This window comes from Loxodonta africana, chromosome 4 (genome assembly GCF_030014295.1).
Source record: "Loxodonta africana isolate mLoxAfr1 chromosome 4, mLoxAfr1.hap2, whole genome shotgun sequence".
NCBI lineage: Eukaryota > Metazoa > Chordata > Mammalia > Proboscidea > Elephantidae > Loxodonta > Loxodonta africana.
In genome coordinates, this window is record NC_087345.1 from 25,500,381 (window position 1) to 25,528,100 (window position 27,720).

A 27,720-nucleotide genomic window follows, 5' to 3' on the forward strand; every position below is an offset into this window, starting at 1 on the left:
AGTAGCAAGACTTTCTGTAGCTATAATTTCTAAATAATGTTTCTCATGTGACTTCATAAGTTTCCATAGTGCAAAGTGCTTAAGTGCTCGATTGCTAACCCAAAGGTTGATGGTTCTAACCCACCAGCCTCTCTGCTGGAGAAAGATGTGGCAATTTGCTTCTGTAAAGATTTATAGCCTTGGAAACCCTATGGGGCAGTTCTGTCCTGTCCTATAGGGTCACTATGAGTCAGAATCAACTCGACAGCAATGGGTTTGGTTTTGGTTTTTATGTGACTTTATATAGGGGAAGGGAGACTGAGTGATGAGGTGGGTGATGTTCTCTGCAATAGTTCCCCCCGCCCCATTACCTTAGAATTCTATATTGCTTGCCCTATTTTTCCCAAATTCAAACATTCTCTCTCTTTCCTTTTACTCTCAGTACGTTCTCTCTTCATTGTCTCTACCTAGTTGAAAATATAAGTGAAATATTTGCAATTCTGGAGTGAAGAAGAATTTTCTAAACCTAAAAAAAGTTGAAAAATCATAAAGAAGAATCACGAACTCACAAATATACAAATACATCCCCATAATGAAACTCAGGGACACATAAAACAGTTTGACAGCCAATGCCCTTCTGCCATTGACCACCAAGAACAAGTTGTGTTTATTACATGTTTCCGTGAGGGAGAGCGTGCACCATAGGGAACCACGGGGCGCCTTAGTATGATGGTGTTAGAAAGATTTATTATAGGATTTGGGCTTTACTTGAGTGACTTTGGGGAGGGTCTAAGGAAGTGGGGTTTTCTCTAGACGGGCCACTGTTAGGAAGCAAGAAAAATTCTGTGATTGGGTATCTCAGTAAATCTTTTTAAGATTTAATTTTATTTTTTAATAATATTTTATTGTGTTTCAGGTGAAAGTTTAAACAGCAAATTAGGTTCTCTTTCAACAATTTTTTTATGCAGATTGTTCTGTGCCATTGGTTACAATTTTTATAATGTATTGGCATTCTCATTATTTCTGTTCTGTTTCCATTGATTTAGCTTCTTTCCCCTCTTTACCTTTTCATCTTCGCTTTTGGGTAAATGTCGACCTTTTGGTCTCGTATAGTTAATTGTTTAGGGAAGCTCATTACTCATGGGTGATACGGTTTATTTTATAAGCCAATCTATTATTTGGCTGAAAGGTGACCTGCGGAAATGGCTTCAATTCCAAGTTCAAAGGTTAACTTAGGGCAGTAGTCTCAGGGCTTCCTCTAGTCTCTATTGGTCCAGTAAGTCTGGCCTTTTTTTGGAATTTCAGTTATATTCTACATTTTTGTCCCATTCTATCTGGGACCTTCTATTATGTCCCTGGTCAGAATGGTCAGTAGTAGCTGGGTACCATCTAGCTCTTCTGTTCTCAGGCTAGAAGAAGCCGTGGTTCATGTGGGCTCTTAGTCCTATGGACTAGTTTCTTCCTTGAGTCTTTGGTTTCCTTCATTCTCTTTTGTTCCATATGAGTAGAGACCAATAGTTGTATCTTAGATGGCTGCTTGCAAGCTCTTAAGATCTCAGACCCTGCTCACCAAACTAGGATGTAGACTATTTGTGAACCATGTTATGCCAGTTGACTAAGTTGTTCCCCAAGACAATGGACCCAAGCCTTTTAACCCAGTAAACCAGTTCTTCAAGTTGTTTGGATATGTCTAGGAAGCCTCTGTAGCTGTGCCTCCTAGGTGGTTTGTTATGGTAGATCTATATGCAGCATACCTAAATATGTATGTACATATGCCTGCAGATACACCTGTACATGCACGTGCGTTTACTCGCATATGCCTCCCTATACAGGTATGTGTTGCTTAATGCCCACAGTATGTTCTGTGAAATAGGATGTTATGTGATTTGATCGTTGCATAAACACCTGTGTTCTCAGGGTGCAGGGCTACCGGGTACACTGGCCCAGAGGCTGCTGTGTGGAGTGGTCCAGGCAGCTCCCACTGTGGATGCCTCAGGCGAGTGCTGCCAGGTCCCTCTCGGCTGTCACAGCCTTCTCTGCAAAGCCAGCTGCAGGGAAAGCCTGCTTGTCTGTGAGAACCTGCACAGGGAGGGGACAATGTGGGCCAAGGTGGCAGATGGCCCCAGAGCCAGGGCTCGGGTGCCTAGGGCACCATACCTTTCCATTGGCGCCCTATAGGACCACACTAGGCAAAACGTGGGGACTAGACCCACAGAGTCATGGGAGCCAAGGGGGACCAAGATTGGGAGTTTGTGCCTGGACCTCCATTGCCGCAGACTAGGTGGCTTCTGGATCACATGTGGTAGCTGGGCAGAATTGGGTGTCTGACCTCAAGATGAAAGTCTTCCATCCTGGCGCTCAGACACCTGGGTGTCCTGGCCCGTGGACATATATGCGATATTGCCTGAGCGGACATTGCCTGAACGGATGTTAAATGACACATACCTGTACACACATATGCGTCCATATCTACCTACGTAACCGCACATATTTTTTTGGTTGCTTTTACTGTGTCATCATTATAGGGTCGCTATGAGTCGGAATTGGCTTAATGGCAACAGGTTTTTTTTTTTTCTATGTTTTTACTGTGTTGCAAAATTGTCTATGTTACAGCATTTACTGGAATTGTCCCATTTTCTCATGTACTTTCTCATATCTTTATTTACCTTGGTCAAGTTGTGCTGACTTCATCCATGTTTAGAATTGCCTTTCCCATCACCAGTAGTAACAAGTATCCACCATCTAGAAAGTGACCTCTCCCTTCTTCTCCCTCCCATCCCTGGTAACCATTATAGAGCTTTGCTTTCTGTGTGTGTATCTGTTCTTGACTTTTTATAATAGCAGGACCGTACAATACTTGTCTTTTTGTAATTGTCTTATTTCACTCAGCATAATGTCCTCCAGATTTGTCTGTGTTGTAAGATGTTTCATGGACTTTTCATTACTCTTTATGGTTGTGTAGGGTTTCATTGTATGTATGTACCACAATTTGTTTATCCATTCATCTGTTGATGGGCACTTAGGCTGCTTCCATCATTTTGCTATTGTGAATAATACTGCAGTGAACATAGGTGTGCATATGTCTATTCATGTCACTGCTCTTCTAACTCTGGGATGTGCACCTAGGAGTGGGATTGCTGGATCATAAAGTAATTTCTATTTCTAGTTTTTTGAGGAAGTGCCATACTGTTTTCCATAGTGGGTGTACCATTTTACAATCCCACCAGCAATGTATAAGAGTTCCAGTCCCCCCACAACCTCGCCGGCATTTGTTGTTTTCTCTTTTTTTGCTCTTTGCCATCTCTGCAATAGTTTTCAGGAAATTAATGAATTTTACATGCCAGTCATTAAGTACTTGGATAAGATGTAAGGAATGTTTAACATAGATTATAGGATAGGGAAAATATACTTTTTTGGTGGTTGTTTAACAGCAGTTTCTCACTCCAAAGCAAAGTTCTCTGATTCAGCTGATTTGCTTGCTACCTATCCAGCTATCCGTTGATGTGTTTCAAATAGCAGCCCTTACTGACGTATCTGGTTATTGTTTGCTTTCTGTATTTTAAAACTTTCTATGTATTGCTATCGATTCAATCAAAAGTTCTATTTAAGTGGTTAGATTTTTTTATTTTTCACTTTTCAGTTGGTTGGTTTGATAGGGGCTAGATATAATCTAACTGATGGTGCTTGGTAGAATAAAATATATTCTGTTTATGCAATTCACTTAGTTCTTCGGACACGCACCGTATTTATCCTGTCAACGTTTTCTCAGTTAGTGGAGATGGTTTAACTATGAATCGTGTTTTAGTTGATTAATTGACTTGGTTTTCATGTGTTCTTCTTCCAAATTGAAAGTATTCTTTAAAAAATTCTCTATTTTTATGGGGGGTGGGAGGGCTGAGGACTGTGATTCTGAGAGCAAAATCAGTTGTATTGGTATGATTTCATTTGAAAAATCATTTGAGATGTGTTGAGAATTTATTGTACTGAGGATTTATTATAGCACCGATTATTCTGCTGGGCTTAAACAAATTCTTTACAAATGTTTGACTGTCTTTTAAGCATACAGAAACTTTGGGGTTGATAAATTGTATGACATTAGTCATTTCTGTAGGGGCAGTCTTAGAAACTAGTGATTGTTTTATGGAATCAGCTAGCTTTTGGATGTCAGAATCTGAATCGTGTCCATGACTTGTCCTGAGCTTTTGTGTTTGTTCAGAGAATTTCAGGTTCAGCAGTTTTACAGCAATCCATTGTTATTGAGATGGCAGTTACTTGCCCTTTCGCTTTTCACCCATTTTTCCCAACTTAAGGAAGTTTGGCATCACTACCTATTACCTAAATGAAACCTATGTGAGGTTTTGAATTCTACTTAGAACATTTGTAGTTTAAGCCAAAGAAGTTCAGATTTTTTTTAGGGGCTAACTCTGTGTATTTCAGTCAAAAAAGGAGATATTTCCTGCTTTCGAGATGAGCCTTTAAATTAGGGAGGACAGTATTTGTGTGGTAGCATTTCTTATATTTCACTTTTCAAGTACTTTTAAATAAGCTGAACAATGATAATAAAACTACAAGATAAAGTATGTCAGTTACTAAAATTCAACTGTCGTTTGGATCAGTTTGAGACTTACGCCTCATAAAGTTCGTGAGATAGTTACTGACTGGGCTCACCTTTATTCTTCAGAAGTGTTGCCATGGGGTATATTCCTTTTCCGTGGTGAACTAAAGGAAATGAGCTGAAAAGATCAATGTATTTAAATTTTTTTTTTCTAGTTTTACAGGCAGTCCCTGGGTTATGAACAAGATCTGTTCCTGAGGGTATCTTTAGCAATTTGTAGGTAAGTCAGAAGAGGTGCTTACAGTTCCTATTTAGCCTTACTTTTTTTTTTTTAGTGCGAGAGGAGCCCTGGTGGTACAGTGGTGAAAGCGCTCAGCTGCCAACCAAAAGGTCGACGGTTCAAACCCACCAGCCGCTCTGTGGGAGAAAGATATGGCAGTTTGCTTCTGTAAAGATTTGCAGTCCTAGAAACCCTATGGAGCAGTTCTTCTGTGTCCTGTACAGTCACTATGAGTTGAAGTTTACTCGGTGGCTGTGGGTTTGGTTTGGGGGGGTCAGTGCAATAAAAGGTTGGAAGCCTTTTCAATGATTTAAAAGCTGCAGGTACAGCAGGTGAAGGTGATTTTGATAAAGAATTTGTTGCCAGTGGGGGTGGTTCAGTCATTTCAAAGTGAGGGTAAATTGTGTCGTGGGCACCTGATTTTGCCGGCTATTTCTTCTTTGTATATATGATTACATTAATTTAGATAGAATTCTTTGAAGTGGTTTACTTTTATTGTGATCCTTTGAATGAGGTGAAAGTTACTAGGTGGTATGAATGGTATGGTAGAAAGTGCAGAAGTGGGAAAACTGAATAAAGGAAGTTTGCTTGGAGTAATGGAAGCTCAGAACAGAATAGGAGATAATTTAGCTGGTCTGAGTAACCTAGTGGAAGGTGTTGAACCAGTGCGAAACAATTAGAAACCAAAAATTAGCAATGCAGAGAGCCCAGTGGATGAGAATAATGAAATCAAAAAGCTAAAAATGAGAAATAATTTTAGTAATAGCTGTAGGGCTAGCTCAAATGGAGAACAGAGTTATTCAGTATGATTCAATTGTCAAGATCAGCAGTCCGCAAAAATGGGACCAAGATGTCCTCATAGGTTCTGGTGCATCCTCATAGGTTACAGGTTTATTTTGGGAACAAGGTGATGACAGGACAGCAGAAAGTCTTGTTACAGTGAATGGGAAAATACAAGGGACAGTTATTGAAGAGCTGCTTGGGATAAGTGCCAAGAGAAGTGATCTGACAGTAAATTCTTAAGTAAAAGAATTTTCAACAAGAAATCGAGATGCTGAAGAGTTCAGATGATGAAACTGATATCTGAAAGGCCTTTAAAAAATTGGTTTTGCTTAGAATGGGAGGAGTTATTCATTGAGGTAAATTGGTGAGGGTTTAAGTTTACACAGAGCTTTGAATCTTTAAGTGAAAGTAGTTGACAAAAATTGAGCAATCATGAAGTCAACCTGCTGTTTGGGTGCTGCCAAAAAGCAAAATAAATAGACACAATCTTTGTGAATCTATTTTACAGTTACAAAATAAAGTACTTATTGGGTGTTATTCTAAGGTATGTACCAATATTTTTTATAAAACAAGGAAATAATTTGTGTAATTGCTAAGCTCTAGTTTTGTTTGGTATGACCTCTCTGAAAGCTAATTAACTAACCACATAATGTATCTTGTTGTATCTATGTATGTTTTAATAGCAAACAGAAACATAAAAGAAATAAATAGAAAATGAAAGGAGCAGAATGTACACTTGGAGAGTAGCAGAAGTAGAAATACATAATAACCATAATATGACTTGATTTCCAATTTTTTTTTTTTTTGTGAGAGAGTTCTGCGGGTTTTAGTCTATTAATTGTTATTGTTAATTGCCGTTGTGTAAAACAACGAAATGTTTCCTGGTACTATACCCTTTCCATGATCTTTGATATGTTTGAGCCTATTTGTTGAGGCTGTGGTGTCAATCCATCTCATGGAGGTGTTCCTCGTTTTTTCTGATCCTCTACTTTCCCAACCATGATATACTTTTCTAGCGACTGGTTTTTCCTGATGATGTTTCCAAGAGCAAGCAAGACAAAGTCTCACTCTTTGCTTCTAAAGAAGTTGTATTTCTTCTAAGACTGATTTGTTCCTTCTTCTGGCAGCCCGTGGTATCGTCAGTATTCTTTACCAACACCACAATTCAAATGCATCACTTTTTCTGTCTTCTTTTTTCATTTTCCAGCTTTCACATGCATACAAGGAGATTGAAAAGACTGTGGCTTGGGTCAGGTGCACCTTAGTCATCAAAGTGACATCTTTGCTTTTCCAAACTTTAAAATATGTAAAATACCCATCTGATCAACAAATTTTGAGATTTCTAACTAAATTGATCACACACACACACACAGAAAAGTTCTGGGCTATATTCTGTGCATAGTTACTGCATGGCACAAGGCATTTACGTTTTAGTTTTACAAAGCAAAATGTCAGTACCTTAGGGTTGATTTAAGAACATGTACATTTTATACCTTTAACTATAAAAACTAAATATCAAGACAGTTAATCTGATTTTGAAAAATTATTTTATTTTTATCTTTTCAGATCCAACCCCTGCTGTGGACCTACTGAATATCTTTTATTAGGGGAAACATTTATGTTTTTCTTCCTCACAATGGAGCCAGCATCTTAATTTGAAACCAGTGTGTGTGTGGTTCTGATTCATCTGCGGTCATTCATGAAGCTTGAATCTAAGGAGTACAGGGTCTTTTGCCATGACAATATGACTAATAGTAAAGGAAGATTTACTACCAGTAAAACAAGTGGTGGGCCAAGTAGTGGGGGAGGTTTTGTAGACTGGACTTTAAATTTAAATACGATTCAGTCTGATAAGTTTTTAAACTTACTGTTGAGTATGGTTCCAGTCATTTACCAGAAAAATCAGGAAGACAGACACAAAAAAACAAACGGCATTTGGCAAGATGGGTTATCAACTGCAGCACAGACTTATAGTAATAGATCAGAGCAACACATGGAGTATCACAGTTTCCCGGAACAGTCTTTCCATGGCAATAATGGGCACGCACCATCAAGCTGCAATCAAAAGTATGATGACTATGCCAACTATAATTATTGTGATGAAAGGGAAGCTTCAGAAACCACGGCCATGTTACAAAATGAAGATATTTCTAGTGATGGTGATGAAGATGCCATTGTGGAAACAAACCAAAAATTACCAAAGGAATCCAGTGGAGCAATGGCCTTGCAAATACTTGTGCCGTTTTTGCTAGCTGGCTTTGGAACAGTTTCAGCTGGCATGGTTTTGGATATTGTGCAGGTATGTTTTCATCTTTATTTAACCTTACTGTCTTTTTGATATTCCATTTCTGTTTAAAATGCACTATGTAAGTAACTTATCTCAAACATTTACTTTAGATTTCATTTATTCTTTAGTAAAATGAATGGTGACGCTAATAGAGACTCTGCTATTTCTAGGAGTTTCTTGTCTCTTAAGTTATACAAGAATTAAAAAAAAAATTCTTTCATCAACCATGTCATCTGTGAATAAGGACAGTTTTATTTCTTTTCCAACCTTATACATTTAAATTATTTTTTTCTGCCATTCTGAACTAGCTAGGACCTCTAACCCAAACCCAAACCCAAACCCGTTGCTATCGAGTCAATTTCAACTCACAGTGACCCTGTAGGACAGAGTAGAACTGCCCCATAGAGTTCCCAAGGAGCGACTGATGGATTCAGACTGCCAACATTTTGATTAGCAGCCAAGCTCTTAACCACTGCACCACCAGGGCTCTGTGCGCTGTAAAATAGAAGCTAGAATAGGGAAAATCTTTCAGCATTTCATTATTAAGTATGAGGTTGTTGTTTTTTGTAATATTGAGGAAGTTTTTTTAGTTTGTTAAGGGTTTTTTTTCCCCTAAAAATCATGAATGGTTGTTGACGTTTATCAAATGGTTTTTCTGTGTTTACTGATAAAACTGTGATTTTTTTCTCCTTTATTCTGTTGCTGTGTTGAATTATATTGTCTGATTTTTAAAAATTAAACCAATCTTACATTTCTAGAATAAATATAATGTCATGAAGTATTATTTTATATATAATGCTGGATTAAGTTTGTTAATATTTTGTTTAGGATTTTTGTATTTATGTTCATGAGTAAGATTAGTCTGTAATTGTCCTCATAATATTGTTGGCAAGTTTTCATATCAAGGTAATGCTAATCTCATAAAATGAGTTTGAAAAATGCCCCCTTTTTCCCATTCTCTATAAGCATTTATGTAACTTTGACATTATTTATTCCTTAAATGTTTGGTATAATTCCCGGATGAAGCTATCTAGGCCTGGCATTTTCTTCCTGGGAATTTTTTTTAATTGTGGTAAAGTACATATACCAAAACATTTGCTGTTTGAACCATTTATATGTGTACAACCAATCCTTATCACTTTCCATTTCCAATTTTTTTCATCACCCTTAACAGAAAGTCAGTACCTCTTTCTTAACAATAATTCCCCATTTGTGGGAAAGCATTTATAGATTGAGTTTCTTTAAAAGTCACAGAGCTAATCGTATTTTTTTATTTTTTCTAGTGTCAGTTTGATAAATTATGTTTTTATACAAATTTGTACCTTTTGTCTATATTTTAGTTATTGTACTTTTCAGTTCTAGATTTTCTTTTTGGCACTTTTTTCAAATATGCTCTTATACTTCTTCAAGTTTCTCGTTTTGAGCAAGCTGAAATTTTCAACCTTTTATCTCCTTCACCGTAGAAATTAGAGTTATTGTAATACTTGCATCTGATGACTCCAACATCAGATGCTGCTGTTTTGTTTTCTGTTGTTTCTCATTTATGTTGTTTTGTCTCCTAATGCCTGTTTAATTTTTTATTGTGTGCTGGACACTGTATTTGAAAAGTTGACTGTGTAAAAATAATTTTAAGCTTATGATGATATTATCTTTTCCACAGAAGATTTTTGTTTGCTTTTGGTAGGCACCTCGCAGAGCTAGAAGTCTGGGGCAACTTAATTCGCTTTCAGAGATTGTGAACATTTGAATCTGGGTTGCATTCCTTTGAAGGCTAGTCTACTTCCATTTCACTCTTAGTGCTAAGGTAGAGATCTTTTGGGATTCCCAACCCAAAACATAGGGTCTTCCCAGCACCCCAGCTGACTCCCCTTCGTAGGCCCTGGACTCATACTCTGATCCCCTCATTCTACGAGTGTGATAAGTACTGTTTGGCCTTTCAACCTCTTAGCCACCTCTTCTGGAACCAGCAGATACCTTCTTGGGAAAAACAGCCCCAAATCACAGGCTCACCTTCTGATTTTCTGAATTGTCTCAGATCTTGGTCTGGTGATTTGTCATACTTCTGTTAGCTGTCCAAGATCGTGAAGCAGATACTGTTTATATCTAGCCTAGCTATTCTAGTTGTTCTTAGCCAGAATTTGCCGGTCTGTTATTAATCAACCAGGAACATTTATTGAGCAGTTATATTACAAGCAGGGCATGTGTGTATTCAGAGAAGAGTATTTCACTTAGCTATTTCTGAATTCATTTTATAGAAGTCATTATCTCTGATAGTAGATGGTAGATTTTTAAAATGTCATTTGGCAAAACAAAAGCTAGCATTCCTATCAAGAACCATCAAAACTATTTTGAACTTTTGTCCATGAAACCCTAAATACTAGAATTTCTGATTTAGAGTGAAGGATTGGGTATAAATCTTGCTTTGCTATTTACTATTGGGCAGCTCACTTAATATCTCCAAGTTTTGTTTTCTTTATCAGTAAAGTCGTTATTGGTAAGCTCAATATATCCTAGCTGCTGCTGCTCCTATTTACATATTAGTAAATTGGCTATCATTGAGATTTATCCGAGGATCTAGGTACATTTTTATCTTTAAATTTTTTTAAAAGTTAAGTATAATATTATCATTGCATATTTTTTTGTCTTCTGAGGTCAAACCCATGTTTCAGAACAATGCTGAAATCATGTGGAGTATTAGTTGTGGTTGTTAATTCATAGTTTTCATCTCAAAATCAAATTTAATATTTTATATTAATGATAGTATGCCAGGTGGAAATGAGTGCTATAGAGAAAAAAATGTATCAGGGCAAGAGGAATGGCCAGTGACAGGCAGATGGATGCTTTTTTGCATAGGGTAACCAGGAAAAGCCCCTCTGATAAGGAATCTGAGGATACCTGTAGCAAATAGGTGGCAAATTACAAACATATTTGTTTCTGGAGCAGATTGAACAAGGGGCACAGTGGTGGGAGATAAGGCCCAGGGCATGGAGATGGAGAGATAAAACACGTGGAAATTTTATAAGCCATTGTAAGAACTTAAGCATTTAGTTTGAGATAGGAGGCCATTGGTGGGTTTTAGGCAGAAAAGGAGCATGGTTTGATTTTTTTTTTTTTTTTTTTATAAAAGTACTATTCTTATTGCTGTTTAGGGTATTAATTGGTAATGGAGAGAGAAGAGAGACCAATTAGAAGGTCATTGCAGGAATCCAGTGGGATGGTAGCAGTGGAGATGGTAGAAGTGGTCAGATTCTGGATGCACTTTGAAAGCAGAGCCAGGAGAATTTGTTGAGGATTTTGATATGGGTATGTGAGAGAAAGAGGAAAGTAAAAGATGACTTCAGGAAATGAAGCCAACGTGGCACTATGGACAGAAGCACCAAGTTGTACCTGCACAGCAAAGACCTGAAAAACTAAGTAAGACAGATACAAATATCAGTCCTGGAACCCTGAACGTCAAAGGAAGGGATAAAAAACTCAATCAAGCACCAAGTGGAATAAGAAACTGACAGAGAAAAGAGGAGGAGAGCTACGAAGCAGAGGTCCCCTATCAGCTAACGCAGCATGGGTTTACCATCGTGGACCCCTCAGTCGCCACTCATGGTGGACAGTGAGTACAGAAAGGCAGCTTCATGGAGCTCCGAGCAGGAGACAGAGCACCTGATAACCGTGGATACATGCTTTCCCAGCCTCCACTCTTCTTCCCCCTACTCGGCTTCTGGCACTTTCTGATGAGCTGCAGTCCCTCGGCTGGGGAAACGCCAGTTCCTTGGTGCTTGGATTCACCCCATCCCCACTGGCCGGCTCCTTCAGTGCTACTTTTTTTGTTGCCTTTGCTGCTTTTTGGCTTCTTTTGGTTTCTTCTCTCTCTCATGTCTTTCCTTTCTCCCAAACACCTGACAGCATGTGCCATCTCCACTGCTTCTTGACGGGCTGAGCCGTGCTGCCTGGCTGGGGAGCCCCTTTCCCGGTCCATGCTGCCAAGTCGGTGGGCTCTCTTGGGGCTTTTTTGTTCCATCTTTTCTTGGTTTCTTATCTCTCTCTACCTGCCTTTCTTTCCTTTCTTCCAGACACCTGGTGCCATGTGCCATCTCTGCACCTTCTTGAAGGGCTGTGCAGTGCCGCTAGACTGGGGAGCCCCTTCCCCAGTCCGCACTGCCACACCGGTGGGCTCCCTGGGGGCATTTCTTTTTTGTTTCTCAGTTTCTTGTTTCACACTACCTTCCTTCATTTCCCTTCTACTGAATACTTGGCACTGTGTGCCATTTCTGCTCCTTCTAGATGGGCTGTGCAGTGCCACCTGGCTGGGGAGACACTTCCCTGGTCCATGCCACCACGTCATTGGGCTCCCTTGGGGAAATTTTTTTTTCCTTGGCTTCTTGTCTCTACCTTTGTTTTCTCCTGACCACCTGGCTAGGTGTGCTTTTCTTTCCTCTTTTTTTTTTTTCCTTGTTTCTTATCTCTCTTCATCCCTTCCTTTCCTTTCTCCTGCCCATCTAGCTGTGTATGCCAACTCTGCCCCTTTCTGATGGGCTGTGCGATACCACCAGGCTAGAAAGCTAGCAGCACATGGCTTCCCCAGGTCTGCACCACTCCAATGGCAGGCTCCCTCAGCACCTTTTTTTTTTTTTTTTTTGCCTCTGCGTCTCTTCTTTCTGTTCTTTCCCACACCCACTTAGCTTCACACATCGCATCCTCCTTCTTCCCTCCTGCTTATCTGCACTGTTTGTTGAGCACCGCACCCTGAGTGGCACAGGTGAGGACAACCGGACCCAGCCCTGCACGGCGTCCCGGCCCCATCTGACAAGGTGGTCAGAAGTATTGTATCCAAAGACCAATAAACAACAAAGAATGCCCAGCTGGCCTACCCAGATATAACCAAATAAAACAAAAAAGCAGGACGAAACAACAAACCTGCAGTCAGCAAGTGAAGAAGATTATTACTGAATGTCTTGAAGACAGCAAAAAATATCAAAAAATTGAAAGAAAAAAAAAAGGACAGGATGCTTCCGGTAGGTGTCAAAATAAACACCAGATGACCTTCCATTAGAAGAAAAGTCACTGGAACCACCTGATTGGGAATTCAAAACTCAGGAATATCTAAGAGATGAAGGAAAAAGCAGACAAAAATAAGGAAAAAATAGACAAAATCATGTAAAAGACAGACAAAACAATGCAAGAATTCAGGAAAATGACACAGGAACAAAATGTCAAACACACAACTAGAAATCATACAAACATAGCAATTAGAAACCCAAAAGATAAACAGCAAGATTTCAGAAATGGACAGTATTGTAAAAGGTTCGAGGAGCAAGTTTAAAACAATGGAAGACAGGATCAGTAAAAGTGAAGACAAATCCTCAGATACTTTTTTTGAGGAAAAAGTCAGAGAAGAGAATGAAGAAAAATGAAGAAACTCTGAGAACAATGTGGAATACAATAAAAAGCAAAAATTTGGGAGTGATTGGAGTTCCAGAACAAGGGGAGAAAACGGAAAACACAGAGAGAATGATTGAAGAATTGCTGACAAAAAAGTCCCCAAATATCATGAAAGATGAAAAACTGACCATCCAAGCTCAATGAACCCCAAATAGGATAGACCCCAAAATAAAATCACCAATACATATCATAATCACACTTGCTAAAACCAAAGACTAGGAAATAATCCTGAGAGCAGTGTGAGAAAAACGAAAAGTCACATACGGGGGGGCAACAATAAGACTAAGCTCTCATTACTTAACAGAAACCATGCAGGCAAGAAGGCAGTGGGATGACATATATAAAACCTTGAAAAAAATTGCCAACCAAGAGTAATATATTCTGGAAAACTCTAGCTCAAATATGATGGCAAAATTAGGACATTTCCAGATAAACAGAAATTAAGTGAATATGTAAAAACCAAATGAAACTTACAAGAATTATTAAAGGGAGGTCTTCTGTTAGAGAACCAACATCAGACAACAGCCTCAATCTAGGATGCAAGACTGCATCAGCTAGATACCAACCTAGGTAATGAATTCTCAAAGATAAAACAAAACTAAAAGATTTAAACAGGGAACCAGGGAGGTTAATCTGTAAATGACAACAACGTCAGAACAACGAAACAGGGAATAAATGGTGTAGGTATAAAACTTTCAAATGGAGAGGAAGCCAAGACAATATCAAGTAATAAAAGAGTGGCTCAAACTCAGGAAGATAGGGTTAAATTTCAAGATAACCACAAAGAAAGTTAACAAACCTACTCATTGAAATAAAGAAGAAAAACATAAAGTCTCAGTAAACACAGTATCTACAAAAATGGGAAAAAAATCCACAAATAAAAGGAATTCAGCAGAGTAAGAGGAACAAAGAAAACATTGGTACCACAAAAAAACACTAAAAAATAACAGCAGTAAACTCATGCCTATAGGTAATCGCACTGAACATAAGTGGTTTAAATGCACCCATAAAGAGACAGGGAGTGACAGAATGGATGAAAAAACAAGACCCATAAATATACTGTTTACAAAAGACACACCTTAGCAACAAAGACATAAACTTATTAAAAATCAAAGGATGGAAAAAATATATATCAAGCAAATGGCTACCAAAAAAGAGCAGAAGTGGCAGTACTAATCTCAGATAAAATAGACTGTAAAACAAAATCTACCATAAAGACAAAGAAAGGCATTATCTAATGATTAAAGGGACAATCTGTCATGACGACCTAACCATAATAAACATGTATGCACCCATTGACAGGACTCCAAGATGCATAAAACAAACTCTAACAGCACTGAAAAGAGAAATTGACAGTTCCACAATAACAGTAGGAGACTTTAACACACACTCTTGGTAAAGGGCCGAACATCTAGAAAGAAACTCAACAATGATACAGAAGAGCTAAAGGACACAATCAACCAACTTGACCTGATAGACATATATAGAACACTCCACCCAAAAGCTGCAAAGTACACATGGAACCTTCTCCAGAATAGACCACATCTTAGGCCACAAAGCAGTCCTCAACAAAATCCAAAATACTGAGATAATACAAAGTATCTTCTCTGATCACAGTGCCATCAAAATAGAAATTAATAACAGGAAGAGCAAGGAAAAAAAAAATAAAATACACAGAAACTGCATAATACCCTGCTTAAAAACCACTGGGTAATAGAAGAAATCAGAGATGGAATAAAAACATCCCTAGAGTCAAATGAGAATGAAAACACATTATACAAAAACCTTTGGAACACAGCAAAGGCAGTGCTCAGAGGTCAATCTATAGCAATAGATGCACACATCAAAAGAGAGCAAAAGGACAATCAAAACATTAGCTACACAACTTGAACAAATAGAAAGAGAACAGCAAAAGAAGCCCTCAGCCACCAGAAGAAAGGAAATAATAAAAATCAGAGCAGACGTAAATGGAATAGTAGAAAAACAATGGAAAGGATAAATAAAACCAAAAGTGGGTTCCTCAAAAGGGTCAAAAAAACTGACCAGCCATTGGGCAAATTGACAAAAGAAAAACAGCAGAGGACACAAACAACCCAAATAAAGAAATGAAATGGGGAACATTACACCAGACCTAAATGAAATAAAAAGAATCATAACAGAGTACTATGAAAAACTATACTCCAACAAATTTGAAAACCTAGAAGAAATGGACAAATTTCTAGAAACACACTACCTACCCAATCTAACACAAACTGAAGTTAAAAACCTGAACAGACCCATAACAAGAGAAGAGATTGAAAAAGTAATTAAAAAACAAAACAAAACAATTCAAAAACCCTGGCCCAGATGGTTTCACAGGAGAATTCTACCAAACATTGCGAGGGGAGCTTACACCGGTATTACTCAAACTATTTCAGAACAGAGAAATTGAAGGGATACTTCTGAATTCATTCTAAGAAGCCAGCGTAACACTGATACCAAAACCAGGCAAAGACACCACAGAAAAAGAAAATTACAGATCAATATCTCTCATGAATATAATTGCAAATATTTTCAACAAAATTCTAGCCAATAGAATCAGCATCGTATCAATAAAATAATACACCACAACCAAGTGGGATTCATACCAGGTATGCAAGGATGGTTCAACATTAGAAAATAATCAGCATAATCTACCACATAAATAAATCATCTCGATGCAGAAAAGGCATTCAACAAAGTCTAACACCCATTCCTAATAAACACTCTCAATAAAATAGATATAGAAGGAAAATTCCTCAGCATACACAAAACGAACAGCAAACATCATTCTTAATGGAGAGAGGCTGAAAACATTCCCCTTGAGAACAGGAATAAGACAAGGATGCCCTTTATCACCACTGCTATTCAACGGTGTGCTGGAAGTCCTAGCTAGAGCAATAAGGCAAGAAAAAGAAAAAAGGGTATCTGAATTGGAAAGGAAGAAGTAAAACTGTTTCTATTGATGGATAATATGATACCCTACATAAAAAACCCACAGGACTCCACCAGAAAACTGCTGGAACTAATGGATTCAGCAGAGTTGCAGAATACAAGGTAAACATAAAAAATCATTTGGATTCTTATACATCAATAAAGAGAATGACAAAAAGGAAATCAGGAAAACAATACCATTTATAATAGCCCCTAAAAACGTAGAATACTTAGGAATAAATCTAACAAAGGATGTAAAAGACCTATACAAAGAAAACTACAAAACACTACTGCAAGAAACCAAAAATGACCTACATAAGTAGAAAAACATACCATGTTCATGGATAGATAGACTTAACATTGTGAAAATGTTAGTTGTACCCAAAGCAATCTACAGATACAATGCAATCCCGATCCAAATACCAACAGCATTCTTTAAAGAGATGGAAAAACTAATCATTAACTTTAAATGGAAAGGCAGGAGGCCCTGGGTAAGTAAAGCACTATTGAACAAGAAGAATGAAGTAGGAAGACTCACACTACCGGACCTCAGAAACTACTGTCTTAGTCATCTAGTGCTGCTATAACAGAAATATCGCAAGTGGATGGCTTTAACAAAGAGAAATTTATTCTCTCACAGCCTAGTAGGCTACAAGTCCAAATTCAGGGCCTCAGCTTCAGGGGAAGGCTTTCTCTCTCTCTTGGCTCTGGAGGTAGGTCCTCATCAGCAGACTTCCCTTAGTCTGGGAGTATCTCAGCACAGGAACCTCAGGTTCAAAGGACGTATTCTGATCCCAGCACTGCTTTCCTGGTGGTATGAGGTCCCCTCCTCTACTATACAGCTATGGTAGTCAAAACAGCCTGGTAGTGGTACAATGACAGGTACGTTGACCAGTGGAACAGAATTGAGAATCCAGATGTAAATCCATCCATCTGTGGTCACTGGATCTTTGACAAGGGCCCAAAGTCCATGAAGTGGGAAAAAACAGTCTTTTGAACAAATGGTGCTGGCAGAACTGAATGTCCATCTGCAAAAAAATGAAACAGTACCCATACCTCATACCATACACAAAAACTAAGTCAAAATGGATCATAGACCTGAATATAAAACCAAAAAACTGTAAAGATCATGGAAAAATTAGGGTCAACACTAGAGGCCCTAATACATGGCATTAACAGAATACAAACCATAACCAACAATACACAAACACCAGAACATAAGCTAGATAACTGGGATCTTCTAAAAATTAAACACTTACGCTCATCAAAAGACTTCACCAAAAAAGTAAAAAGAGAACCTACAGACTGGGAAAATTTTTTGGTTATTATGAGCCTCACAAAGGTCTAATCTCTAAATATACAGGAAAATCCAACACCTCTATGACAAAAAGACAAATAATCCAATTAAAAAATGGGCAAAGAATATGAAAAGATACTTCACCAAAGAAGACATTCAAGTGGCTAACAGACACATGAGGAAATGGTCGCAATCATTAGGCATTAAAGATGCAATTCAAAGCCACTATCTCACCCCGACATTACTGGCACAAATAAAAAAAACAGAAAATAACAAATGTTGAAGAGGCTGCGGGAGATTGGAACTGTTATGCACTGCTCGTGGGAATGCAAAATGGTACAACCATTTTGGAAAATGATATGGCGCTTCCTTAAAAAGCTAGAAATATATATACCATATGATCCAGCAATCTCATTCCTAGTGATATATCCTAGAAAAATAAGAGCTGTCACACGGATAGACGTATTCACACCCATGTTCGTGTCAGCATTGTTCACGATAGCTGAAAGATGGAAACAATCTAGGTGCCCATCCCCAGGTGAATGGATAAACAAACTATGGTACGTACGCACAATGGAATACTACGCAACAATGATGTATCCATGAAACATCTCACGACAAGGATGAGCCTGGAAGGCATTGTACTGTGTGAAATAAATCAGTCACAAAAGGAGAAATACTGTATAAGACCACTGCTATAAAAACTCATGAAAAGATTTATACACAAAGAGTAACAATCTTTGATGGTTATGAGGGAGGGGAGTGGTAGGGAGACAAAAACACTAAATAGACAATAGATAAGTGGTAACTTTGGTGAAGGTTAAGACTGTATACAATACTGGGGAAGCCAGCGCAACTTGTACAAGGCAAGGTCATGGAAGCTACGAAGACACATCCAAAATCCCTGGGGGATCAAATTACTGGACTGAGGGCTGTGCGGACCATGGTCTTGGGGAACATCTAGCTCAATTGGCATAACATAGTTTATAAAGAAAGGGTTCTACACTCTACTTTGGTTAGTAGCGTCTGGGTCTTAAAAACTTGTGAGTAGCCATCTAAGATTAAGATACTCCACTGGTCTCACCCTATCGGGAACAAGAGAGAACGAAGAAAACCAGACACAAGGGAAAGGTTAGTCCAAAGGACTAATGGACCACAACTACCACAGCCTCCACAAGAGAGTTCATCACAACCAGATGGTGCCTGGCTACCACCACTGACTGCTCTGACTGAGATCGTAATAGAGGATCCCAGACAGAGCTGGAGGAAAATGTAGAACAAAATTCTAACTCACACACACAAAAAATGACCAGACTTACTGGTCTGACAGAGGCTGGAAAAACCCTGAGGGTATGGCCCCCAGACACCTTTTTAGCTCAGTATTGAAGTCACTCCTGAGGTTCACCCCTTCAGCTAAAGATTAGGCCCATAAAACAAAACAAGACTAAATGGTTACTCCATCCCAGGGGCAAGGATGAGAAGGCAGGAGGGGACAGGAAAGCTGGTAACGGGGAACCCAAAGTCATCAAGGGGAGAGTGTTGACCTGTCATGGGTTTGGCAACCAGTTTCACAAAACAACATGTGTATTAATTATTTAATGAGAAGCTAGTTTGCTCTGTAAACTTTCATCTAAAGTACGAGGGAAAAAAAAAAAGGACTTCAAAGGTTCTGTCCTGAGCAACTGGAAGATTGAAGAGGCAATTAACTGAGATGGGGAGTGTCAAGAGGACATCAGGAATCTGGTTTTGAAAGTTTGAAATTCCTATTAGACAAAAGAAGAAGTGACTAAGCTGGCTGTTTGAGTCTGGAGTTACAGGAGTTGTGGGTACATTTTTGAGAATCCTTAGTAGATAGATGGCTTGTAAAGCCAGTGTGACTGGATGGAGTCACCCTGGGAGTGAGTGTAGGAGGAGAAGAGAAAAGACTCTGAGGACTGAAGCCTGGAGTTTTAAATCATTATTAGAGTCAGAAATTTCGGTGCCCTTTCAGTGGAATTTGGGGAGTCAGGAAGACAGTACATTTCAGTGACCAAGAGTGTGGGCTGTGGAATTGCACTGTTGTTAGTTGCTATCAAGTTGATTCCAATTCATGGTGATCTCATGTGCAGAGTAGAATTGCTCATAGGGTATTTTGAATTTTACTTTTCAAGAGTTTATTGTTTTCTTTCTGGGCTTAAAAAATTTTATTAATTTGTTATTGTTTAGAATATACACAGAAAAACAAAAACCAGTTCAACAGTTTATACAGGTACTGTTTAGCGACATTGATTACATTCTTCGAGTTGTGCAACCATTCTCACCCTCTTTTTCTGAGTTGATCCTCCCCATTTACATAAATTCACTGCCCCTAAGGTTCCTGTCTAACCTTTCCTGTTGCTGTTATCAATTTGATTCCATATACTTAGTTCTTAAAAGAGTGTAATGCTGAAGACAGATGTGTTTTACTCATTAAGCGAAACCATTGTTTAATTCGAAGAAGACTTCAAGGAATATTTTTGGTTTAAAGCTTAAACATTATCTCAGGGCAGTGGTTTCAGGGGTTCATCCAATCTTCATAGCCCCAGGAAGTCTGGAGTCCATGAGAATTTCAAATTCTGTTTTGCAGCCCTTTTGATCAGGGTTTTTCTGTAGAATCTTTTGTTTTTTTTTAATTTTGAAATTATTTTGTATTTATTGTAGTATAACACAAATAAATATAAAATAATAGCAACTAAAATGTTCAGTGTAAGAGAGAAGACAAATACAAATTTAAAAATACAGAAAAATCCTCAATTGTTATATTGGAGCTATTAATATGAATCCATACTTTAAAAAAAAGAAATTCCTAGCTCTGCCCACTGAAAGGGCCTAGAAGCAATGATACTATAGTAGCAAAAAGCACACCTAGCGTTCCCCACTAAAAGGAATTAGAGCTCGTTGGAGAAATGGCTGGACAGAGAAAAGGTGACCCTGGGGCATCTCATTTTTCATCATTAGCTAGGTTCAGGAGGTGAACTGTGTGCTGTGCACACCTGCCGTATCTGAAGTGCCTACCCTAAGGAAAGCAGCATCAAGCTGGCTTTTGTGTATATGTGATGATTGTCTAAAGTTGTTTTATCCTAATTCGTAGCTCCTTTAGAGACTGACTGAATAACATGTGGCGTAGTGGTTAAGAGTTCGACTGCTAACCAAAAGGTCGGCATTTTGAATCCACCAGGTGCTCCTTGGAAACCCTACCAGGCAGTTCTTCTCTGTCCTATAGGGTCGATATGAGTTGGAATCAAGTTGATGACAACAGGTTTTTTTTTTTTTTTTTTTCAAATAAGGCTAATAGTTTGTAACAATTATAAGAATTAGAAGAGTAGAGAAATATTTGCTAACTTATTACAAAAATAGAGAATTTGTTACTTGTGGCACTGATTATTACAAAGCTTCAGAGAATTAAATCCAGTTTTTATAGATACTGAAATTTTAAGTAGCTTTTATATATTTTAACATTTTTGCTTGCTTAAAAATCACAGTTTGGGGAGAACTGGTTGTTCATGAAATTAAAAAAAAATTTTATTGTGCTTCAAGTGAAAGTATATGCACAAATTAGTTTCTCATTCAAACATTTATACACAAATTGTTTTGTGACTTTGGTTGCAATCCCTGCAGTGTGTCAGCACTGCCCCTCTTTCCCGTGTCACCTTGGGTTCCCTGTATCCATTAGTCTAGTTTTCTGTCTCTTCCTACCTTCTTTGCTTTTGGGCAGATGATGCCCATTTGGTCTCGTATACTTGACTGAACTAAGAAGAACGTTCCTCACCTGTGTTGTTGTGTGCTTTATAGTCCTGTCTAATGTTTGGCTAAAAGGTGGACTTCGGGAGTAGCCTCATTTCTGAGTTAGCAGGGTGTCCGGGGCCCATTCTATAGAATCTTTGATCAAAATGTTCAGTAATGGTAGTCATGTGCCATCCAGTTCTTCCTGGTCTCATGGCAAAGGAGGCAGTTGTTCATGGAGGCAATTTAGTCGTACATTTCATATCCTCCTCCCATTCCTTACTCCCCTTCCTCTGTTGCTGCAGGCAAACAGAGACCAATTGTCCTGCCTTGGATTGGCTGCTTGTAGGCTTTTAAGATCCCAGGCATTACACAAGGAACTAGGAGGTAGAACAGAAGCACTAAACCTGTTATTAGGCCATTTAACTGGGATGTACCATGAATCAATGGCCCTAAGCCTCCAAACCGAGGAACCAAATCCATACGGTTCTTGGTTGTACATAAGCAGCCTGAGCAACTACTCTTTTTTTTTTGTTGTTGTTATATCTATCATACAACTTTTGCCACATCAGCTTTTTACAGGTGTATGATTTATTGACAGCAATTACAATAATCAGGTATGTAACCCTACCCTTAATCAATGCTGTATTTCCATCACTGTTAACCCCCATTTCACCCCTCTCCCCTGCTCCTGGTAACCATTGTGGTTTTGATTTGCATCTCTGATGGTTAATGACACTGAGTACCTTTTCCTATGTTTGGTGGCCATTTGAATGTTCTCTTTGGTGAAATGCCTGTTAAGTCCTTTGCCCATTTTATGATTGAGTCATTTGTCTTTTTGTTGTTAAGCTGTCGATGTTGCTTATATATTTTGGTTATTACATTCTTGTCAGATATATGGTCTCTGAAGATATCCTCCCAGTCAGTAGCTTGTCTTTTCACTTTTGGTGAAGTCTTTTGATGAACAAAAGTTTTTTTAACTTTTATGAGGTCCCATTTATTTATTTTGTCTTTTGCTGTTGCTAGTTTTTTAGTGTATTAGATAATATCATTGTTAAAAGCTACACCTGACAGGATTGCTCCTGATTTTTCTTCTAAGAACTTTATGGTTTTCATTTGCATTGCTAGGTCCTTCATCCATTTTAAATTTGTTTCTGTGTATGGTGTGAGGCATGAACCCTGTTTCATTTTTCTGCATGTGGAAATCCACTTTTCCCAGCACCATTTATTGAAGAGACTCTTATTTCTTCATCTAATGGAATTATCAGCCTTGTCAAAAATCAGTTGACCATAGATGTATGGGTATATTTCTTGACTCTCAATTGTGTTCCAGTGGTCTTTGTGCCTATTATATATCAGTACCAGGCTGTTTTTTAATAATTTTTGTTGTGCTTTAAGTGAAAGTTTACAAATCAAGTCAGTCTCTCACACAAAAACTTATATACGCCTTGCTACATACTCCCAATTCCTCTCCCCGAAATGAGACAGCCTGCTGTCTCCCTCCAGTCTCTCTTTTCATCTCCATTTTGCCAGCTTCTAACGCCCTCTACCCTCTCATCTCCCCTCCATGCAGGAGATGCCAACATAGTCTCAAGTGTCCACCTGACCCAAGAAGCTCACTCCTCACCAGCATCCCTCTCCATCCCATTGTCCAGTCCAGTCCCTGGCTGAAGAGTTGGCTTCGGGCATGGTTCCTGTCCTGGGGCAACAGAAGGTCTGGGGGCCATGACCACTGGGGTCCGTCTAATCTCAGTCAGACCGTTAAGTCTGGTCTTTTTATGAGACTTTGGAGTCTGCATCCCACGGCTCTCCTGCTCCCTCAGGGGTTCTCTGTTGTGCTCCCCTTCAGGGCAGTCATCGGCTGTAGCCGGGCACCAACTAGTTCTCCTGGCCTCAGGCTGATGTAGTCTCTGGTTCATGTGTCCCTTTCTGTCTCTTGGGCTTGTAATTACCTTGTGTCCTTGGTGTTCCTCATTCTCCTTTGATCCAGGTGGGTTGAGAACAATTGATGCATCTCAGATGACCACTTGCCAGTGCTTAAGACCGCAAACGCTGCTTTCCAAAGTGGGGTGCAGAATGCTTTCTAATAGATTTTATTATGCCATTTGACTTAGATATCCCCCGAAACCATGGTCCCCAAACCCCTGTCCCTGCTACACTGGCCTTCGAAGCATTCAGTTTATTCAGGAAACTTCTTTGCTTTTGGTTTAGTCCAGTTGTGCTGCCCTCCCCTGTATTGTGTGTTGCCTTTCCCATCACCTAAAGTAGTTCTTATCTACTATCTAATTAGTGAATACCCCTCTCCCATCTTCCCTCCCTACCCCTCTCATAACCACAAAAGAATATTTTCTTCTCAGTTTAAACTATTTCTCAAGTTCTTACAATAGCGGCCTTATACAATATTTGTCCTTTTGCAACTGACTAATTTCACTCAGCATAATGCCTTCCAGGTTCCTCCATGTTATGAAATGTTTCACAGATTCCTCACTGTTCTTTATCGATGCGTAGTATTCCATTGTGTGAATATACCATAATTTATTTATCCATTCATCCCTTGATGGGCACCTTGGTTGCTTCCATCTTTTTGCTATTGTAAAGAGTGCTGCAATGAACATGGATGTGCATATATCTGTTCTTGTAAAGGCTTTTATTTCTGTAGGATATATTCCAAGGAGTGGGATTGCTGGATCATATGGTAGTTCTATCTCTAGCTTTTTAAGGAAGCACCAAATTGATTTCCAAAGTGGTTGTACCATTTGACATTCCCACCAGCAGTGTATGAGTGTTCCAGTCTCTGCACAGCCTCTCCAACATTTATTATTTTGTTTTTTTGATTAATGCCAGCCTTCTTGGAGTGAGATAAAATCTCATTGTAGTTTTGCTCTGCATTTCTCTAATGGCTAATGATCGTGAGCATTTCCGCATATATCCGTTAGCTACCTGAATGTCTTCTTTAGTGAAGAGTCTGTTCATATCTTTTGCCCATTTTTTTAATTGAGTTATTTGTCTTTTTGTAGTTGAGTTTTTGGAGTATCATGTAGATTTTAGAGATCAGGCGCTGATTGGAAATGTCATAGCTAAAAACTTTTTCTCAGCCTGTAGGTAGTCTTTTTATTCCTTCGGTGAAGTCTTTGGATGAGGTCAGATGTTTGATTTTTAGGAGCTCCCAGTTATCTAGTTTTTCTTCTGCATTTCTTAATAATGTTTTGTATACTGTTTATGCCATGTATTAGGGCTCCTAACGTTGTCCCTATTTTTTCTTCCACGATCTTTATCGTTTTAGATTTTATATTTAGGTCTTTGATCCATTTTGAGCTCGTTTTTGTGCATGGTGTGAGATATGGGTCTTGTTTCATTGTTTTGCAAATGGATATCCAGTTATGCCAGCAGCATTTGTTAAAAAGACTGTCTTTTCCCCATTTAACTGTTTTGGGGCCTTTGTCAAATATTAACTGTTCATATGTGGATGGGTTTATGTCTGGATTCTCAATTCTGTTCCATTGGTCTATGTATCTGTTGTACCAGCACCAGGCTGTTTTGACTACTGTGGCGGTATAATAGGTTCTAAAATCAGGTAAAGTAAGGCCTCCCACTTTGTTCTTCTTTTTTTGGTAATGCCTTATTTATCCGGGGCCTCTTTCCTTTCCATGTGAAGTTGGTGATTTGTTTCTCTGTCTCATTAAAGAATGTCATTGGGATTTGGATCGGAATTGCTTTAAATGTATAGATCGCTTTTGGTAGAAGAGACATTTTTATAGTGTTAAGCCTTCCCATCCATGAGCAAGGTATGTTCTTCCACTTATGTAAGTTTCTTTTGGTTCCTTGCAGAAGTGTATTGTAGTTTTCTTTGTATAAGTCTTTTACATCTCTGGTAAGATTTATTCTTAAGTATTTTATCTTCTTGGGGGCTACTGTAAATGGCATTGATTCGGTGATTTCCTCCTCGATCTTCTTTTTCTTGGTATACAGGAATCCAACTGATTTTTGTATACTTATATCCTGATACTGTGCTAAACTATTAGTTTCAGTAGTTTTTTTGAGGATTCCTTAGGGTTTTCTGTGTATAAGATCATGTCATCTGCAAATAGAGATACTTTTACTTCTTTCTTGTCAATCTGGATGCCCTTTATTTCTTTATCTAGCCTAATTGCTCTGGCTAAGACCTCCAGCACAATGTTGAATAAGAGTGATAATAAAGGGCATCCTTGTCTTGTTCCCGATCTCAGTGGGAATGCCTTCAGGCTCTCTCCATTTAGGGTGATGTTGGCTGTTGGCTTTGTATAAATGCCCTTTATTATGTTGAGGAATTTTCCTTCTATTCTTACTTCGCTGAGAGTTTTTATCATGAATGGGTGTTGAACTTTGTCAAATGCCTTTTCTGCATCAGTTGATAAAATCATGTGGTTCTTGTCTTTTGTTTAGGTGATGTTTTATATTAATTGTTTTTCTAAATTTGAAACATCCCTGCATACCTGGTATGAATCCCACTTGGTCATGGTGAATTATTTTTTTGACATGTTGTTGAATTCTATTGGGTAGAATTTTATTGAGGATTGTTGCATCTAAGTTCATGAGGGATATATGTCTGTAATTTTCTTTTTTAGTGGTGTCTTTACCTGGGTTTGGTATCAGTGGTATGCTGGCTTCATAGAATGAATTTCGGAATATTCCGTCCTTTTCTATGCTCTGAAATACCTTTAGTAGCAGTGGTGTTAACTCTTCTCTGAAAGTTTGGTAGAACTCTGCAGTGAAGCAGTCTGGGCCAGGGCTTTTTCTTGTTGGGAGTTTTTTGATTACCTTTTCAGTCTATTTTGTTATGGATCTATTTAGTTGTTCTACCTCTGTTTGTGTTAGTTTAGGTAGGTAGTGAGTTTCTAGGAAATCATCCATTTCTTCTAGGTTTTCAAATTTGTTAGAGTACAGTTTTTCATAGTAATTGGATATGATTCTTTTCAGTTGAGTCTGTTGTAATATCATCCATCTCATTTCTTATTCAGGTTATTTGCTTCCTCTCCTGTTTTTCTTTGTCAGTTAGGCCAATGGTGTATCAATTTTGTTGATTTTTTTCAAACACCCAGCTTTTGGTCTTGTCTATTCTTTCATTTGTTTTTCTGTTTTCTATTTCCTTTAGTTCTGCTCTAATTTTTATTATTTGTTTTCTTCTGGTGCCTGAGGGTTTATTTTGTTGCTCTCTTTCTATTTGTTCAAGTTGTAAGAATAATTCTTTGATTTTGGCCCTTCTTTTTGGATATGTGAGTTTATTGATATAAATTGGCCTCTGAGCACTGCTTTTGCTGTGTCCCAAAGGTTCTGATAGGAAGTGTTTTCATTCTCATTGGATTCTCTGAATTTCTTTATTCCATCCTTAATGTCTTCTATAATCCAATCTTTTTGAGCACGGTATTGTTCAGTTTCCAGGTGTTTGATTTCTTTACCTGCTTTTTCTGTTACTGTTTTCCACTTTTATGGGCTCATGGTCAGAAAAGATGCTTTGTAATATTGGAATGTTTCAGATTCTGCTAAGGCTTGCTTTATGACCCAAAATGTGGTCTATTCTAGAGAATGTTCCATGTGTACTAGAAAAGAAAGTATACTTGGTTGGTGTTGAGTGGAGTGTTCTGTATATGTCTGTAGGTCACGTTGATTGATTGTGGCATTTAGATCTTCCATGTCTTTGTTGAGCTCCTTTCTGGATGTCCTGTCCTTCACCGAAAGTGGTTTGTTGAAGTCTCCTACTATAATTGTGGAGCTGTCTGTCTCGCTTTTCAAAGCTGATAGAATTTATTTTATGTATCTTGCAGCCTTGTCATTGGGTGCATAAATATTTAATATGGTTATGTCTTCTTGGTATATTGTCCCTTTCGTCATTGTATAGTGTCTTTCCTTATCCTTTCTGATGGATTTAACTTTAAAGTCTATTTTGTCAGAAATTAATATTGCCACTCCTGCTCTTTTTGACTGTTTTTTGCTTGATAACGTTTTTTTCTATCCTTTAAGCTTTAGTTTGTTTGTGTCTCTAAGTCTAAGGTGTGTCTCCTGTAGGCAGCATATAGACGGATTGTGTTTTTTAATCCATTCTTCCACACTCCCTTTATTGGTGCATTTAGTTCATTTACATTCAGTGTAATTTATGGATAGATATGAATTTAGTGCTATCATTTTGATGTCTTTTTTTGCATTGTCGACAGGTTCTTTTTCCGACTTAATTTTATGTGCTGAGTAGGTTATCTTTATATATTGTGCTTTCCTCGTATTCATTGTTGTTGATTTTGTTTCTGCTGAGTCACTATTTTTTTCTTGTATATTATTTTGATGAGTAGGATAGTTTATCTCCTTTGTGGTTACCTTGTAGTTTACTCGTATTTTTCTAAATTTAAACCTAACTTTTATTTCTTTGTATTGCCGTATCT

At 38.3% G+C, this 27,720-nt stretch overlaps 1 protein-coding gene across 4 annotated transcripts in view; it reads left to right on the forward strand.

Annotated features, from left to right (window-relative positions):
* The window catches only part of SLC41A2 (solute carrier family 41 member 2), a 169,010-nt gene that overhangs the window by 17,625 nt on the left and 123,665 nt on the right, over positions 1-27,720 (forward strand). For 3 of the 4 annotated variants that reach the window (XM_064283672.1, XM_064283671.1, XM_023539097.2), the window contains one exon: positions 7,164-7,896. In XM_064283672.1, the coding sequence (XP_064139742.1) occupies positions 7,297-7,896 (600 nt within the window). In that variant the 5' untranslated portion in view covers positions 7,164-7,296. Of the gene's footprint in view, positions 1-4,358; positions 4,815-7,163; positions 7,897-27,720 lie in introns of those variants that run through there. The other variant, XM_003405306.4, reaches the window with a different exon arrangement.